The sequence below is a fragment of the Octopus sinensis genome, linkage group LG17, assembly GCF_006345805.1.
Source record: "Octopus sinensis linkage group LG17, ASM634580v1, whole genome shotgun sequence".
Classification (NCBI taxonomy): Eukaryota; Metazoa; Mollusca; class Cephalopoda; order Octopoda; family Octopodidae; genus Octopus; species Octopus sinensis.
In genome coordinates, this window is record NC_043013.1 from 23,693,931 (window position 1) to 23,713,298 (window position 19,368).

General features: G+C 37.0%; 1 protein-coding gene across 1 annotated transcript in view; it reads left to right on the forward strand.

The window, feature by feature from the left end:
- Window positions 1–19,368, forward strand: part of LOC115220919 (A disintegrin and metalloproteinase with thrombospondin motifs 1) — a 42,115-nt gene that overhangs the window by 5,875 nt on the left and 16,872 nt on the right. The window contains exons 4-13 of the mRNA XM_029791119.2: window positions 591–828; window positions 1,821–1,935; window positions 2,511–2,668; window positions 5,071–5,157; window positions 5,591–5,688; window positions 6,321–6,446; window positions 10,674–10,802; window positions 12,829–12,935; window positions 13,573–13,652; window positions 13,763–13,867. Coding sequence (XP_029646979.1) covers window positions 591–828; window positions 1,821–1,935; window positions 2,511–2,668; window positions 5,071–5,157; window positions 5,591–5,688; window positions 6,321–6,446; window positions 10,674–10,802; window positions 12,829–12,935; window positions 13,573–13,652; window positions 13,763–13,867 — 1,243 coding nt within the window. The remainder of the gene's footprint in view (window positions 1–590; window positions 829–1,820; window positions 1,936–2,510; window positions 2,669–5,070; window positions 5,158–5,590; window positions 5,689–6,320; window positions 6,447–10,673; window positions 10,803–12,828; window positions 12,936–13,572; window positions 13,653–13,762; window positions 13,868–19,368) is intronic.

A 19,368-nucleotide genomic window follows, 5' to 3' on the forward strand; every position in this document is an offset into this window, starting at 1 on the left:
TTGTTGGCTGAGCGATAAAGACTGCTTTGAATAAGATTAGAACCTACGGAGCAAAATCTTAATATTAATTAAAAAGAATTTAAGGTTGCGGACTCGCAGAAACGTTAGCACACCGTAAAGAATGCTTTGCGGCATTTCGTCTTTGTTCTGAATTCAACTTCCGTAGAGGCCGACTTTGCTTTTCATCCTTTCGGAGTTGACTAAATAAGTATCAGTTGAACGCTGGGGCGGATGTCATCAACTTACCCCTCCCTTAAAATTGCTGGCCTTGTGCCGAAATTTGAAAGTAATATTGACGCAAAGCCAGCTATTTCTCGGGGTTGGGGAAAGAAAAGTGCTCGCAGTTTGCCAGTTCATCGCCTTATTTACAATGAATGTTAATTAAGAATTAATACTAGCGGAAAGTTAAACAGCAACCTATAGAGGATGCATGGAAGGTCGATATTATTGTCACTTATTCCGTAATTATAATTGTAATTAATTAATTAAATAATATTATAATTCTGTACTATTACAGTTATTATAACGACATCTAATAAACATTGTCGCCACAACCACATTTTAATTTTCAACATCGTTTTGTATTTTAGAGACGAAGTTACTTTTGTTAACCGTAAAAACTTTACTCTCAGCATTTATACTGAATCCTTCAACATCGATCTTTTGATCTGGGAACCAAGTTCTGTTTTCCATCCCAACTGTGAAGTGATCCTATTCGACAGTCAAGAAGAACATGTTCAAAATGTCACATTTCTTCCGAAATGTCACGTAATTGGTAAAACTCTAAATGGTAATGGAATGGCATCTTTATCTTTTTGTGATGGTTTGGTAAGCATAATTTTTGTCATTATTCTGATATGCAATTAAATTCAATATGCTACAGTTTATTGTCATTGCATTTCTGAACTATTCTGTCTAACTGAACAAACCATATTTATTTCGAAAATAAGTCTCTCGCAAAAGATGTATATCAGACTTTATCCAATTGAAAGATAAGATAAACACCTTTTATTTCAGACTAAATACTTTTTCCCGTTTTCCCACCAACTCCTTCTGCAGAATTGATGTATAGCAAAACGTAGCAACTCCATTTTATTTACACGCACGCACGCACGCACACACACACACACACACACCACACACACACACACACACACACACACACACACACATACACACACACACACACACACACACCACACACACACACACAGATGGGGAGAGAGAAGAGAGGAAGGGAAAGCCTTGATCCGATCCCGGTTTATTGGCTCCTTTCTTCAATGTTACTTTGTTGCAGCTATTCGGTCAAGGTTTTCTTATATTTGATGTGTTACTTTAAAGCGACAACCTACAATATTGAAATTACCTGGTGTTCTTATTCAGAGAAACAGATTATACTTAACCGCTTAGCAAAACTTGCCTGCTGCACAAGATTCTTTTTACTGGATAAAATAATATGGAGAAATCTACAGGAAAAATGCTGCTCAAATTACTCAATCTAGATATTCCTTCCTTTAGACATGAACTGAATGGATCACAAAATAATGAAAGAACAAGAGTCAGTTCTTAAATTTGGCTTCGGTCAGAACCAAAAGTTAAATTCTAAGGAGTGGCATTTAGCGTGTTCCTTTCACGGCCTGTTTTCCTCAGCGATATGAAATTAGGGTTCGGTTGAGTGCTTCTTAAGAATTTCCATAGTTTAGATAATTTTGATTGATTTTCTACATTCTGTGTTAAGTCAAGTAACCTACCCATAATATTACAGACACAAAACTTTATTCTTAATATTACTAGATAACATCTTTTCCAAAATTTTTTAGCGTGGAATAATTACTACTAATGGAACGGATTACCAAGTATTACCACCAGAACCAAACTGTAGACCAGGTCAATATCTTCTTGCAGCCAGACAATCCGGAGTCCTTTGGGAGAATGGTAAGCTAAATTATTAGGTTTAATAAGACAGTTAATTTGTTTTAGATATCTTTTCTCGAGTTAAAACTGACAATGGCAAAAATGAATCTAGGTTTAGTCAAACCCAGATTCATTTTTTCAGATTTTATTATGAGTTACAAGAAACATGAAATTTGTAAAATGCTCAAGCTGCAGGATTTCAGAGGTCTGTAAATACTCTAGCCAAAGACATTAAGATTAAAATGAATCGCAATTAATGTGGTCTTATGCGTGGCATTTATTGAAATGATAAGCTGCAGTATAAATACTCAGTTATCCGGACAAATTGAAGGTTGATACGCAAACAAGAAAACATGTCGGTTGGAAAACAGTGACGATCCGACATACAAAAATGCAGACAAAAAGAATAAGTATTTGACACACAATATTTGGTGTTTATAAAGGTTTTAGTAAATTTTGACAATAGAGGTAATATTATATATGATAATATAATATGATATGATATTAAAATATTTGTGTATTTTGTCCAAATTACTTGTTTAATCGATGACAAGAAATATTATTTTCGTATTTCCACTTTTGTTTCTTATGTGAAGTTCTGAAACAAGTCCAAAGTATTGAACAACCCAAGGAGAGACTTAGTATAGAGATGGCTCTTGTATATGATGAATATATGTATAAATACATGGAAGAAGTGATGCAAGCTAAAACATTCCTCCAAAAACTACAATACATTATCACGACTTGGAATACCGTAAGCCTTTTCTGAAACTTTGTTAATTTTCTGCTCTAAAATTCGACTTCGGAGCTTTCTAAAAATTTAAAGACGTTTTCCTAGAATAAACTATTAAAAGCCCAATTTTAAAAGCAGAATTTCAGTCCCGTCCTATTACGAATTCTTAAGAAAGTCATTAATTTGAATCAATGACGTAACTTCACGCCAGGTATGGGGAATATTTTGTTTTAGCAGCGGACCTTACCAGATATGGTCGTTTGTAAATCTATACTACATTGGCAGTTAGCGTAGAACAGTGTTTCTTCGAGGATGGAACCCTGTGAGGATTGAAAAGGGGCGAAATATAGCCATGACAAATATAATTAAGATGATTTTTTAAGCTTGTTCCAAACCATGGACACCAAATTCTAATTTAGCTACTCATTAATAAAGAGTGGAGGCCAAAAATTCCACTGATATTTTTGGTAGGACCAGTTTAAGAACCACTGGTATAAAGTATACTATACATTGCACTGCTGATAAAACGAGGATGGCCCGACTCCACCGAAGCTAGATTGGGAGAAAACCTGAGTGAACGTGGGAGAGAAAGAATCGAAAATCAATGGAGTCACACTAAAAGACTGAGTTACAAAGTTTTAGTAAAATGTTAATATATTTCTATAGTCATTAAATTAATGTTTTATACAAAAGTATTACGGGGTTTTCATACCTGTTATACGCTCTGTGTGCTAAACACCTCAGCCAGATCACTCGCTTATTTTAAAATATAGAATTGTCACCGTAAATAATAGTCTGGATGGTCACGGCTAGAAACGCTTTGATTATAGGCCTACTTCTTTAAGATTAACCTACGATAAACAATATTCATCAAAATCTCTAAATATGCTACATAACTACCTAAAGTAGCCTGTTTTGGGATTGTTATACAGCTAAAACCTTTGCTATGATACTGCATAGCCAGGCTTGCTTCAACTACTTTACAGAGCAAAGAGAACTTTCATTTCAGTCGGCGATCTCTCATAACTTAACTTAACGCTCAATGTATATGATGCGTGTGTGTACGTATGTGTGCGATTGCATATGTGGTACATATATATATATATAATATATATATAGGGAGAATTCACCAAAAAAAAACAAAAGACAAAGACAGCTGGTGTAGACAACAATTAGTTTAACGTTCGGGGGGGGGGGGAAGAAGTCTTTAACGTTTCGAGCCTACACTCTTCCAAAGAAAGGAACACAGAAAGAAACAAGGAGAGAAAATAAAGAATGTGTAGTGGTTAGCGATCTATCATGGCGAATGCCGGACAGAGGGGTCACACAGGAGAGCTAGGAAGAAGGGGAGATAATAAAGTAGCGGTGATCTCAAAAGGAAGGTACGCGTGCGTGTGTATAAGAGAGTATGCATGTGCGTGTGGAAGGAGGCTGGTGACCTTGACGTGTGCGTGTGTGTATGTGTAGGTATGTGGATTTGGGGCTGGGAAGTGGTCAGTGCAAGTGTGTGCGTGGTGGTGTGATGTGATGTGGTGTGGTATGGTGGTGTATGGTGTAGTGGTGTAGTGTGATGGTGTTGGGAGGTGGGAGAGGCGAGAGTGGGGAAAGAAAGGGTGGGTGTTGGTTAGGCTGAGGGTGGGGATAGAGGTGGTGTATCTGGGTAGGCTGAGGGTGGGGGTAGATGTGGGGTATGTGGGAGTGGCTGTAAGGGATGTGGTGAAAGGGGATAGATAGGTAGGGTGGGGTGGAGTTACGACGGAGGGGTGAAGATGAAGAGGGTGGGTAGGAGTGAAGAGAAGAGAGAAGGAGAGTAGGAGTGAAGAGGAGTCGAAGCAAGAGAGGTGGGTGGGAGGAAGTAGATGGAGGGGAGGGAGGAGAGTTAAGCCCATGTGGCGCAAAGGAGCGAAGAGAGAAGATTAATCCCTGTTCACAGCGAAACGGGAGTCCGCATGGCCACTATGCAAGGACAATCCGAACACAGACAGGTGTTGCAAAGAGTGATAGGTAGAGCGGAAATGGCGCGAGACCGGGATGCTATTGCCGAGTCGGATGTTTCGGAGTTGTTCCGCGAACCGTTCAGCCAAGCGGAGTCCCGTTTGCCCGATGTATAGAGAAGGGCAAAGAGAGAGAGAGAGCAAGAGATGCAGTAGATAACATTGATAGAAGTGCAGGTGAAGGAGTCAGTGATGTGATAGGGTCGATGATGGGTGCCGGTGAGGAAGGTGGTGTTGGTAATTCTTTATTTATAAATTGATAGTTTTTTTTAAAAATATTTTCCACTCTGTACATGAAGGAAAAATTAGATTTCTGCTGAAATTATTTTATTCCATCTCCAATTGTTTCGGTAAAAATAAGTGATTGTAACTGCTAGACATCCGTTGTTCTTTCTGTTTTCAAATCAACTTCAATGTTTAATATTCCAGGTTCAATATGAATTTCTGAAAGAAAACGAATTAAATTATTCTGTGAAGTTCTTATTAGTTAACATATTCTTTTGGAAGACAAATCAGGTAATAAAACTTTCCATATCAGCTCTTACGTCTTATTCTGGCTTTGAAATGTGCAACTACAAAGCTTTCTGTACATTTTGAAGTAACGTCTGAAAGTAATTATAGCTATGAAGAACCGACTCTAGAGAGAAATAATTTGTATTTTATTCAATGGCTTAATTAATTTAATCAATTTCGCGACCATTGTAATGAGAACTTCTATTTGGTTTTAATCTAACTATCCGATAAAAAAAGAGAGACATTTACAAATATTTTGTTTCAAGTTAATTGGTTATTGATTTTCGTTTTCTTTTTAAAAATCAGCGAGTCAAAATATCGCCTCGAAATATTCTTTGCTAATTTACTACAAATATGTCTGAAAATTGTTCTAGTTGAAGAATTTTTTTTCAGCGTGGGTTAGTTTTCTTACAATATGTCCACTTGTTTTTAACAGATTGGAAGTGTGTCTACATTAAGACAAAGACTGTCTAAGGCTTGCACGTGGGCAAACCAGAGAAGCCTGTCTGTTGACCATATACATATTGTGAGCGGGTAAATATAATTTTTGCTTTGATCACGTTAATTATTTTTAATTGCTTAATATAAAATACTCATTGTCTCAATATTCTTTTCAAAAAACAACTGTTCTTAATATGGACAAAATCTTCCATCAAAAACTTACTTTTTGACTGTAGATCGGCAAAAATGTTAGAACGCCTGACAACATGTCTGCCGTATCGAGTTACGTTTTAAAAAAATCCGATAAGGTCAGCCTCGGCTGTTAATGGTGCAAGGACGTATTTATCATGTGAAATACTAGCTTCGTGAATAGAATTATGTAAAAAGAGCTAAGTCGAGCACTTAAAGAATTTCTTTTACAAATTCATTTGACACCAGCAAGACTATTTCGAATGGTTTATTCATTTTGCCGTGTCTTTTTCCATAAACAAATATAGACTATTATTATATCAGGTATTTTGTGTGTGTATGCGCGCGTGCGTGTGCATATGTGTGAGGGGGAGAGAGAAAGAGCAGAAGAGAGAGAAAGAGAGAGAGAGAGAGAGAGAGGGGGAGACATGATATAGAGTTTTTCTTTAGTATTTGTTGACAAATGTTTTTACTAACAATCAGCAATAACAGTTGATTGTATTTAATGAATTATTGTTTCCCTTTTCATTTCATAGAGTCCAGGGTAGTTTTGCACTTGGCCTCTCAATGTCAGCTTCAGCTTGTACATCAGCAAAATGCTCGCTGTCAAGATCTTGGGAGTGGCTATCTCGGAATACATTAAGTCATGAGCTCGCACATAAGTAAGTTTTCATCCCTTTTGTGTTTGAACGGCTGAGATAAAGAATATATAATAAATATACAAGTCATTCGATATTGGTATTCTTTAGGAAGATAGTATCACGAAAATGAAAATCCTTTTGTTTTATCTTTATATTCGGCAATTTCCGTATTTTTTTTTTATTTCTTTACTTTTTCAGCTGAACAGTGAAACACACGGTAACACGCACGCACACACACACACACTCACATACACAAACACACACATACACACACACACACACTATATATATATATATATATATATATTATATATATATATAATATATATATATATATATATATATATATATATACTGGGAGAGTTTACGAAAAAAACAAAAGATGAAGACAGGTGGTGTACAAAAAAAAAACAGATGTATTAGTATAACGCTCAGGAATAGAAAAAGTCTTTTACGTTTCGAGCCTACGCTCTTCTACAGAAAGAGACACAGAAAAAACAAGGAGAGAAAAAATGTGTGTAGTGGCTAACGATCTATCATGGCGACTAGTGTCGGACAGAAGGGTCAAACACAGGAAGGAAAGTAGGAGAGATAACAATGTAAAGATGATCCACAACACAAAGGTGCGTGTGTGTATAAGAGAGTATGTATGTGCGTGTGAAAGAGGGCTGGTGGTCTGGACGTGTGCGTGTATGTATGTGTAGGTGTGAAGATGTGAGGATGGGTGTGTGGGTGGTGTGTTGTGATGTGATGTGTAATGTTGTATGGTGTAATGTGATGTGGTGTGATGTTGTTGGGAGGTGGGGGAAGCGAGAGTGGGGAAAGCACGGGTGGGGTGTGGGTTCGGCTGGGAGTTGGGGTAGAGTTGGGCTTTGTGGATAGGCAGAGGGTGGAGGTACAGGTGGGGTATGTGGGGGAGGGGTGTGGGATAGGATGGGGAGGATAGGTAAGGTGGAGTAGGGATGTATAGGGGTGGGTGGGTTTATGGGGGGAAGGTGGGTATATGAGGAGAGAGAGGAGGAGAGAAGGGAGAAAGAGAATAAGAGAGGAGAGAGAAAGTGAGTAAGAGAGAAGAGAGAAAGAGAGAAAGAGAGAAGAGAGGAAGAGAGGAAGAGGGAAGAGGGAAGGAGGGGAGAGAAAGAGAGAAAGATATATATATATACATATATAAACATATATATATGTACACATATGTATGTATATGTGTGTGTGTGTGTGTGTGTGTGTGTGTCTGTGTGCGTGTATAGTGAATCAAATATATTCAATGAGAATAAAGTGTACTGGATTTCAGATAAGTACTCTTGGTATGAGAAATGTCTAAAACCTTAAAGGTATTTAGAGATTCAATTAGGGCGATTATAGATTAGAAAGTAAAAGCAGGAAAGATTACATTAAAAAATCACATAAGATATACGTTCATAATACGTATATAATAATATTGTGCTAATAGGTAAATATAGAAAGTATGATTATTTAAAAGGTTTGAGATATCTTACGATCGTTTCATGAATGTATTACCTTTCGAAATGAAATCCAAAACTGATAATCATTATTAGGTAATACATCCCCTCGTCAGAGAAAGGGATGAATTTCCGTGTAGTCAATCGAATGAAAGAGATGCTAATTAAAATCGCATGAAAAAAAGTGTTGCTTAAAAAGTTATTGTGCAGATGTGTATTGATATAAACTTGGGCTAAAATTTTTGAAAAAATGCTTAAATAATCATACTTTAGATATCCATCCAATAATAGAATATTATTTATATCTTCTATGATTTTTTATGTAATTTTTCCTGCTTTTACTTTATAATATATATAAATATATATATGTGTAACATACATACATATATGTATGTATGTAGTATGTATGTATGTATGTATGTATGTATGTATGTATGTATGTATGTATGTATATTTGTGTATGTAAGTATATGTATGTATGTGTTTCTGTACATTTGTACATTTATGTATGTGTGTATGTGTGTATAGGTCTGTGTGTGAGCTAATAAATTTGAGGAAATTAAATTTTTTTACAGAAATTGTCGAACGAATAGATAAAACAGAGCGACTTTCATTTACACGTTTGTGATACCATCCCCGAAGGACTGCTTCGATTTTTGATTGTAAACTTTATTATTCAAGACTCAAGTCTTAAACATATATTATTTGGTGTGCCAAGTAAAATATAAAGCTCAGTCTCTGTTGATATTTGATATTTTATTCTATCCCCTAATAAACTTGCTTCTTTTTTCTTTTGCTGTACAAATTTACAGATTTTTACAACATTATTTTATTATGTTGAAGACTTCGACATTGTCTTCCATTTTGTTGTAAAGTTTAGGTTGTTGAAAGCGTAACACTTGAATTTATTTCATTATGTTTAAAGATTTCGAATGTTACAAATGTTAAGACGCATAACACTCGAATACATATCGTGACAAACAGAATGATAATGTTGATGGTTTGTTGGGATGGAAACCCCTTTAAATAACCTCACAATAATGACTCTAAGAAAGATTATAACGACTGTGGGACAAAATAAAGAATTTGCGGTCACGAAAAGTTTTCCAAAAGTTCTATATTCTTTAAATAGTATTGATGGTATTTAAAAGCAAACCGTTACAAAAGAACTTCCATGGACGGATATCTGCAGCAGTGTAGCTTCGGTTTGAAAAGACTGAACCTAAATTCTCGAAATTATTACTTTTACAATTGAATAATTTTTACTACGATTTTAAAATTTTACTGACAAAATGATAAAGTTCTACGAAATTTATTTCTAGTTAGTTATATCTTCAGTAATGTTTAGGTTTAATTGTCCTGACAATCATTACTCATCCGATCAAAAATCCCATTTTATTGCACGCAGTGATATTTACTAAATTAATTGTCATCCTGTCATCGAGCAAACAGATTTTTCTTTAACTGCTACGACAGACACAATTAGCCGTTTCCGGTTCTGTTGAGCATACGTGACATTTCGGTTGCTAAATCTTTTGCCATCTGTTATTCGAATCCTTATTTTCACATAACTTTGACTAGGAATTGTTTGAATCTGTAATTTTTGTCGCAATTATGCTTTGCGAGTTTGTTGGCCGAAATTGTATATTATTGATAACGAATACTTAGTCATGTCCTCACTAATGTGGGAGTAAAAGCCTTGAGATCGGCAAACACTGTCTGTTGACAGAATTATAAACGCAGGCGCCATTTTAGTTGAAACTTAATACTTTCATTCATACGATTGCGCTATTATTTATTTATTCACTTATTTTACATTCTAATTATGTGCTTAAGAAAGTTCGTTGCTGTTGGTGATATTGATGATGATGATGATGATGATGATGATGATTGGGATATCTAACCCCCGAGTCAATCTTTATGATCAGAGCCATTATCGACTTGGTCATGTCGTAATTTAATCATTATATAGATTCAACTACATTATCTAATGCTTCTCCTTTTTTTCTTTTTGTAAGATTCTAGAATGTCATTTGAGAGAGATTTTTTGGATATTATTTTTAGCAGGTCGCGAAGCAGGCTTTCTAGTTGTTTATAGTTGTAATGAGGATCGTAGAGTTAAGATGGTTATCCTGATCACGATGTTTTCCCTTTCGGTTTTTATTTATTCTATACATCTCACTCACAGAAGAAAAAACAAGATCTGAAATTTTAAATTCTCTCTTCCTAAAAACTAAACTCAATGAAATCTCATGTGAACTTATCCATTGATTAATTAATTTATTAATTAAAATAGACTATTGCTGATGCAGATCATCGCTACTTTCCTCAGCTTTCGATTTTATTCCATACATGGTGCTTCTTTGTTTACAGACTCTTTAGAAATGAAAAACATATTTGTTGTTAGAAGAATGTGTGTTCCAGGTCAGAAATTGTTTTTTGGGAGCAAAGCAGTGAATGCGACGATGATCCAAACCGTGCCTCATATACAGTTCCTGTTAATCCTTCTTCTATTTACGTATAATATTCTTGAGCCTTGCTTTGCTCTCATCATTGTGGAATCAAAATATCTGATGAATCCAACTTCAATAATGACGATGCCTCACTGGATGCTTTATTGTTTTGTTTTCGTAGAAAACACTTTCACTTTTTTTTTACTTGAAAAACTACTTTTGGCTACTTGAAAAATACTTTTACTTTCACGGGACCCTGGAAACAAAGAAACTCCCAACAAAATTTTTCCTTTGTTACGATTAAAGGTTATTATTGTCTTTCTTTTGGTGTGCAGTCTTGGGATCCCGCATGATGCAATGACACATTGTGGTAACATGACTCAAGAAAGTTCTGGATTGATGGGATCACGTAAGACTGGCTGGAGTCAATGTTCCTCGTGGCATTTACGACGCTGGTTGAAAAGGTAACCATTTTGATATTAATTTGTTGCCAGGAGACATTTTCAACTTTGTATGTCTAGGACTTTTTTTTTATTTCCCAACAGTTTACCATTATTTCTGATCACAGATTAAACACACTTTTCATCTTGTTCCAGTAAATACTAATAATCAAATCTCTTCACAATCCATCGATGGTCAACGATGGTTGCCGCCCATATGCAAATTCGTGACTCATTCCACCAAAAGTGGATTGTTCTTCTCTTTGGGTTCCTGTCTTTAGTTGCTGCTGTCCAGTTGAGGCTGTGGATGTTTAATCTTCTCATGCTTGACCAGATTTTGTGTCTCGGCCTGGGTGGGGAGGTCTCTGTACCCCTAACCAACAGTGAGTAGACTGTCTTGGTTACCGAAGTTTGTTTTCCATTCTTTGGATATTTCCAAACCTGCGGAGGTTTTACTGCGCCAATATCTCTTCTATTCTAGTAAAATTGACTTTTTTCAGGGTGATTATACACTTGACGTTGTCATTCTGAGTACTTTCAGTTTCCGTCTACCAAATCCACCCACAAAGCTTTGGTCGGCCCGAGGCTATAGTAGAAGACACTTGCCCAAGGTGCCATGCAGTAGAACTGAACCCGGAACCATGTAGTTGGTAAACAAGTTATTTATCACATAGCCACTCCTGCGCCTATACTGTTCATGATCTGTTTTAGATGACATTCAGAACGTGGATGATGCTTTTGGTGGCACCGCCACAATATTTAGCACGAATACTAACATCCAGAAAACTGAAGTTCTTTATGAACTCAGTTCTGACGCGAGCCAGGTGGTACGACCTAGGCCTATTCTTGCCAACGGGTGGAAGCTAGTAGAAGTGAAACAGTTTACTTGTACAAGCAGTTCAATCACTAAATGGCAAGATGACCAACAGCATCTCAGGATTTGGAAGGCTGAGGGTATGATTGTAGAACAACAGGTATATGATGGTCCAAGTGAAGTACAAAGTATACCAAACAATATTATTGTTAGTCCTACTGTACGGATCGGGAACATGGATACAAAGAGATAAAAAAAAATGCATACATTCATGATGAGACACCTAAAATGTTTATCAAGATAATGCTCAGGATAGGAAAAAAATCCCAGGATATTAAGTTAAGTCAGTATGGGATAGGGAGACGATATGTCTAGCATTTAAGACAATGGCCTTTAGAAGATAGAAAAGAAAGAAACATAAGATATAAGACGCCCATTTAAGGAAATAAAGACGTGGATAGGGGTCATTAAGAAGGGCAGGGGGAGGGTAGAAATATATGGAAGAGAAAAACAAAGGGAAATCGTAAAGGAAAATTGAAATTACAAACCACAGAGAAAACAAGGGTAAAGACATAACAGTGAAGATTAGAAAGAGATGAAATGTAAGGATTAAAAAAAGAATGAGTTTTAAAAGCTTGAAATCTCGAAGAAATAAAAGTTCGAGCAACACGAGCCTCTGGAAAATTGAAGTTTTATTAACAGTCTACATTTGCTCTGGTGTGTAACCCTTTTCAAAAGCCTTCTTTTTTTTCAGCTGCTCGGGATAATTTGTAGCTGTCCCTGCATCAGAATCGCGGTTGGCGTCATTAGTAACGAGAGTGACCAGAGTGACTAATAAATCATAGAATTGACTCGGATAATTATTAAATAGTTTTTATCAAATTATTAAATTAACTTTTGCAATTATTAAGCCACGTAAGAGATATCTTTTAAGAATTATACTCTACAATTTACATTAATATGCTAATATAGTTTGTATTAAGTAAACTTTGAACTCTTCTAAAATGTCCTCATGACAAGTTAGTCAAAACTAGTCTCAACTCAACAAAATATTACACAAACCAGTCTACGCATTGTTAGTTTCCATAATAAAATCTGTTAAAACAAAACACACACACACACACACACACACACACACACACACACACACACCACACACACACACACACAAACACACATTATTTTCTAATGTAAATAAATAAAAGAGATTGCAATTTTGGTGTGTCTTCATTTCAGCGGCAAAGGCAAATGCTTAAAGACAGTGAACGTTTTCATTCCGGAAAACAAAAGCGTTAACTCAACCAAAGATCTTCTCAATACGAACGGCTATGGCCTGCTTCCAGGTAAAATTTATAAATCACTAAATTCAGCCAGATTACGCGTTGGCTTTTCTATACTACAATATAATTCAACGGCAAACTGTAGTTTTGTATTCGGGTTGGTCGAGTCATTTTGCTCTACATCAAAGTCCAATGCATTTCGAACAAAATACAGCAATTTCACCTAAACCAATACGTTTTATCACACTTCGGACTATTTTTATTTCATACTAGCAGTATCGCCCGGCGTTGCTCGGTTTGTAAGGGAAATAACTATATAAGCATTTTTAGAGATGTAAAGTATAATAGCCATCTCGATATGGCTAACCACAAAGGGGGGGATGTTACTGTAGCTTTTTACGTTCTAAAATTTAATAATAATTTTTTAGAGAGTTACTTCCCTTATATATGCCAAAAATGCATTAAAAATGGGAAAAATTGATGGTAAATTATTTTTAAAATCGTAGACTCATCGTAGACGTGCGCTAATACCCAGAAGGGCTCGATATGAATCACGACTATAAGATACCTGGTTTTGGTTAAACTGCACCGCAAAATGTGGGAGTAGTTAGAAATCTAAATCGTAGGAGACAGACAGCACACAACCTCACTTTTATATATAAAGATATCGTTTGTTTTTTTCTTCGTTTTTCATTCACAGCAATGTATGAAAGTTCTGATGTGTTGTGTCAGCAAAGGTTTGGCGAACGTTTCCAATACATCCCTCTCTATCCTGAACATGTAAGCAACACCACGTTAAACATTGATGTCATATAAACTTTGCCTCTTACCACTTTTAAATTTTATATTTTAGTTATTGTATGGATCTCTTTTCTAAAATTACTTTACAGGTTTGTGGGATTCAGTCTTGTGCTATTTTACTGCCTGGCCCTGATTATGGCGTCCTGAAGGTTAACAACCACGGCTTGGATGGGCTTTACTGTGGTCAAGGAAAAGTAAGCTGACTTTTGCCTAATACTTTGATATTAACTAATATTCAGTGACATATATCACAACAATATCTTAGAAATAAAATATAGTCAGACCAGTAGGCTCTAAAAGTTCATTTCTTGTATTTGCATACTTAGCGAAATATTTGCTTTGTCCTTTAACTCCAAAGCATTTCCTGTAAGAGAACCAGGTGAATGAGCTGCGCATCTGTGTTTGCCAGTCAGACACTTATCAACGATGGTTTCTATCGGTCTCACGTTTTTGAGCATTTCTGTATTAATTTTCTCCAACGCAATTTTCTGAAGATGATTTTGGTCAGACTATTTGAACTTCCTTCTTGCATTGCTTGAACCAATTATCAAATTGTTATTTTGTTTTATTATTATTATTATTATTATTATTATTATTATATTATTATTATTATTATTATTATTATTATTATTATTATTATTATTATTCAGTAGTTTTATTTTTATAGCGTGCTTTCACTTCACTACCGAGCGCAGCTCTGTGTGCCTTGGGTATGTGCTGTGATTTGTTGTGATGCTCTGATGGTTATTGTATGGAAAGTGTTCTGCGTAGGATGTGTGCAGTGCCTAGTAGTGCAATTTTCTGTATGTTATATGTGTTTGTAAGTCCTGGTGTTTTTGTTATGTATTTGTCTGAATATTTTTTTATCATGCCTAATGCACCTACTATGATAGGAATTGTTTCTGTTTTTAGATTCCACATTCTGGTTACCTCTATTATTATTATTATTATTATTATTATTATTATTATTATTATTATTATTATTATTATTATTATTATTACTATTATTATTATTATTACTATTACTATTACTATTAGTATTACTATTACTATTATTATTATTATTATTATTATTATTATTATTATTATTATTATTATTATTATTATTATTATATTATTATTATTATTATTATAATTATTGTTATTATTGTTATTATTATTATTGTTATTGTTGTTGTTGTTGTTGTTGTTGTTATCATTATTATTATTATTATTATCATTATTATTATCGAGCTTTCGATCGAATCTCACTTTCATTTCTCTCATTTCTTCTGAAGTCCTGTTGTGGGAGACCTATTCTCGTAAAGATACTCCGCTGCTCGAAAAAAAACAAAAATCATCAAATGTCACATCGATTATAAATCTCACTTGTAAGAAAATAATTTCGTCAACCGAACAGTGATAGGAATGACCAAGTATTATGTAAAAAAAGACAACAACAAAACATTGGTAGGGCATCAGATTAGCTGCGGAACAACGATGGGGCCGAAATTGCGAGGATGATCCGGTTCTTGACTGAAGATTAAAGGCTTCGAATGACCCATCCGTGTTTTTTGTATCCTCTATTTGGATGTTTTGCGTTCTTGTCCCAAAGAAACAGCTACAGTGCACTGTAGAATAGGGCCACTCCTCGAAAAGGATGGCACACTTACAGGAAAACCAATGAGGGTAAGTGAAATACTGAATGAGCAATTCAAGAGTGTTTTCACTCCACCCCTGGGGCATCTCCAAATCACCAATCCAACTGACTTTTTTACCACTGCAGATATAAAATCAGAGGCGGCGACGATAGATTACATCGATATAAAGGAAGACGATGTAACCAAGGCTATAGATGAAATGAAAACAGACTCAGCTACTGGCCCCGATGGATTCCCGGCAATCCTCCTAAAAGCATGTAAGAGAGTCCTAGCAAGACCACTGCAGTTCCTCTTTCAGAGCTTCCTTGCAGCTGGCAAACTTCCAGGAACTGAAGGAAGGTAAAATATGCCCCATTCATAAAGGAGGTAGCAGAGCGGAAGCCAAGAACTATAGACCTATCTCTCTGACCTCACACATCAGCAAGGTCATGGAACGAATAGTCAGAAGGAAGCTGATCACCTTCCTTGAAGAGAATGACTTGCTGCCCGACACCCAACATGGTTTCCGACCAGGGAGAAGCTGTTTAACTCAGCTCCTACAACACTATGACTGGGCTGAAACGGCTGCTCAACCACTCAAATGTGGAAGTGATATATCTCGACTTTACAAAGGCCTTTGATAAAGTCGATCACGGAATGATATGTCACAAACTGCGTGATCTCAACATAGTTGGAAAACTGGGAGAATGGCTTCATGACTTTCTGAAGGATAGAAGTCAGGTGGTAGTAGCCAATGGGGCCACCTCCATTAACACACAAATAGTGAGCGGTGTTCCGCAGGCACTGTTCTGGGACCACTACTGTTCATAATGGCCTTCTCAGACATGCCCTCAGCCACGCAGAGAGTCACGATCACAAGTTATGCAGATGATACAAAAGTTTCACAGGCAATACAGAACCCTGAGGACACTAAACACCTGCAATGTGAGCTGGACGAAATATACAAGTGGGCTGAAAAGAATAGCATGCAGTTCAATGCTGGAAAGTTTCAAGCTTTATACTATCAGCATGCAAAACTGAATGCAATACCCAATGAATACACTGGACCCGGAGGGATTGCAATCCCAGAGGCACAATCAGTGCGTGACCTGGGTATTCACATGAGTGATGACGCGACCTTTCATGTACATGTTGCTAAACTGACAATGAAATGTAGACGGCTGGCTGGCTGGATTCTTAGAACCTTTAGAACAAGAGAACAAGAACCATGATGGTCCTCTGGAAGACACTTGTCCTAAGCCACTTTGACTATTGCTCTCAGCTATGGTCACCATCCAGTGTCAAGTTGATCACAGAACTTGAGGCGATCCAACAAGCTACACAAAGAAGATAGCCTCTATGCAGAATGTAAGCTACTGGAAAGACTCAAGAGATAAAATTATATTCCCTGGAGCGTAGGCGGGAAAGATATGCCATAATATACATCTGGAAGATCCTGGAGGGAAGTGTCCTGAACTTTGGCATCGAGAGTTACGCATCCCGTCCGATTCGCTCCAAAATTTACAGGGACATGTAGAATGAGGTGACGATGCGCGTGGGCTACCTTAGAAATCCCTATCTTAAAAGGTGTGGTTGCTAGGGGCCATCTTCCTCACTCACCCTACTTCCTCCAGTACTCTCTCACCCCTCTTCATTTGACAATGCCTCTACGGTTAGTTAATGTAAAGTCTCTCTCAAATCACTCTCTCGCTGTTTCCTCTCTTCCAAGAACATTTTCACTCACTCTTATCTCTTAGCTTCCCATACATTTTACTCATGTATCTATCAGTTTCATAGACAGAAACAAATATTACATCGCCATCGCCATCGCATTCTATTGTCTACCTGTCAACACACACACAACACACACACACACACACACACACACACACACACACACATATATACATATATCTAATATTATATTTTTATTTTTATGTTTTTGTTTTTGGTTTTTTACTGTTTCATTTCCCTATTAGTGGTTTTATCTCTAATTTAATTTCTACAGCGTGCACACACACACACACACCACACACACACCTATATGTGGCCCCAGTACACCCGAATGAAATCGGGTTCTCTTCATCAAAATGTGAAAAGGGGTCTACAATTATCATCGCCACAACTTATGTATGTCTTCCTCACTCACTCACTCTTTTCCCTAATGATAATTATCATCGCCACCACCAACACCACCAACACCACCAACACACAATCATGATAATCTTTCTCTTAAAACAAATCATGTTTACATTGCAAAATATTTCATTTTCCCGTCCTCTCTTTCATATATCACCTTTTCTTTCTCGAGCTCTCTCTTTTTTCGCCGTCTCTATTTATTCTACAACGAGTCTATCAATGACAGCCGCAAAAGTTTCAATATTCCTACTTCACCTCTTTCAGAAACGCAACAGATATTTTTTTTTGCCGGGGTTAAAGCCCACTACATCCCGTCGGATTCACTCCAAAATTTACACCTTCTCTTTCTACCTCTAACTCCCATTCAATTTCTCTTTATCTCCATTCTTAAAGATAATTATCATCGCCACCACCACCACCAACACACAATCTGGACAATCTTTCTCTTATAACAAATCATGTTTACATTGCAACGACGTCTGCCACCTCCGCCGTCTCTATTTATTCTGCAAATGACCAGAACTCGGGAAACTTGGTTTAGTGTTCTATGGTCTATGACCAGAACTCGGGAAACTTGGTTGAGTGTTCTATGGTCTATGACCAGAACTCGGGAAACTTGCTTGACTGTTCTATGGTCTATGACCAGAAATCGGGAAACTTGGTTGAGTGTTCTATGGTCTATGACCAGAACTTGGGAAACTTGGTTGAGTCCTCATCTTATAAAATGTGGCCCCAGTAGACCCAAATGAAATCGGGTTATATTAACCAAAAGGTGAAAAGGGGTATAAATGGGGCTGGAAGGGGATTAAAATTTAAAGGAGCGGGTGTTTAGCAATTCTCTGTTACATCAAGCTAAAAAATTTGCGCCAGCCTTTTAATCGTCAATGTGTTGCCGTCCATGATAAAGAAGTTTTGAATGCTTGCCATCGTGAGTCTACTGTCGTGAGAAAGAATCAAGTCAAAACTTGGTTTTTAGGGATTTTCTTTTACATGTTCAAAATTTTACGCCAGCCGTTGAACTGTCAATACGTTGCTGTCCGTCGTTAAGAAATGCCAGCCATGGTGACGCTACTATCCTCAAATTCTATCCCTTCAAACTTTGGTTTCCAATATTTTATTATTTTTTTCAGCTCGCAAGTTCGTCTGTCCCTTTTAATGTTAGTGTTTTGCTGTCTGTCTTGAAGCAGACCTTTCCTTTGTAACTGCCTGATATTTATGATTGATCTTTCTAAATATTTTATTTCTCAACTTACTCAAGATCTTTTGTTGTTTATAAATGGGAGAGAGATACATAAAGATAGAGAGTAAGAGAAAGCGAGGGAGAGTCCGAGAGAAAGGAAGAGTAAGAGAGTGGGAAAGTGAAAGAGAAAGGAGAAAGAAACAAAGAGGGAGAATCATCATCATCATCGTTTAACGTCCGTTTTCCGTGCTAGCACGGGTTGGACAGTTTGACAGGGGTCTGGGAAGCCAGGAGGCTGCACCAGGCTCCAGTCTGATCTGGCAGTGTTTCGACAGGTGGATGCCCTTCCTAACGCCAACCACTCTGTGAGCGTAGTGGGTGCTTTTTTCGTGCCGCCTGCACAGGTGCCAGGGGGGCTGGCAGCGTCCACGATCGGTTGGTGCTTTTTACGTGCCACCAGCACAGAAGCCAGTCAAGGCGGCGCTGCAATCCGCCACGTTCGGATGGTGCTTTTTACGTGCTGAAAGGAAGCAACAGAAAGTAACAACCACACTCTTACCCGCGCGTAGAGCGGGTCACCTTCAGCTAGTATATATATATCTCTATATATAAAACTGAAATGCGTTTTTACCGCTTGGTTCGCTTTCAATGCCACTACATCCCGTCCGATTCGCTCCAAAATTTACAGGGACATGTAGAATGAGGTGACGATGCGCGTGGGCTACCTTAGAAATCCCTATTTTAAAAGGTGTGGTTG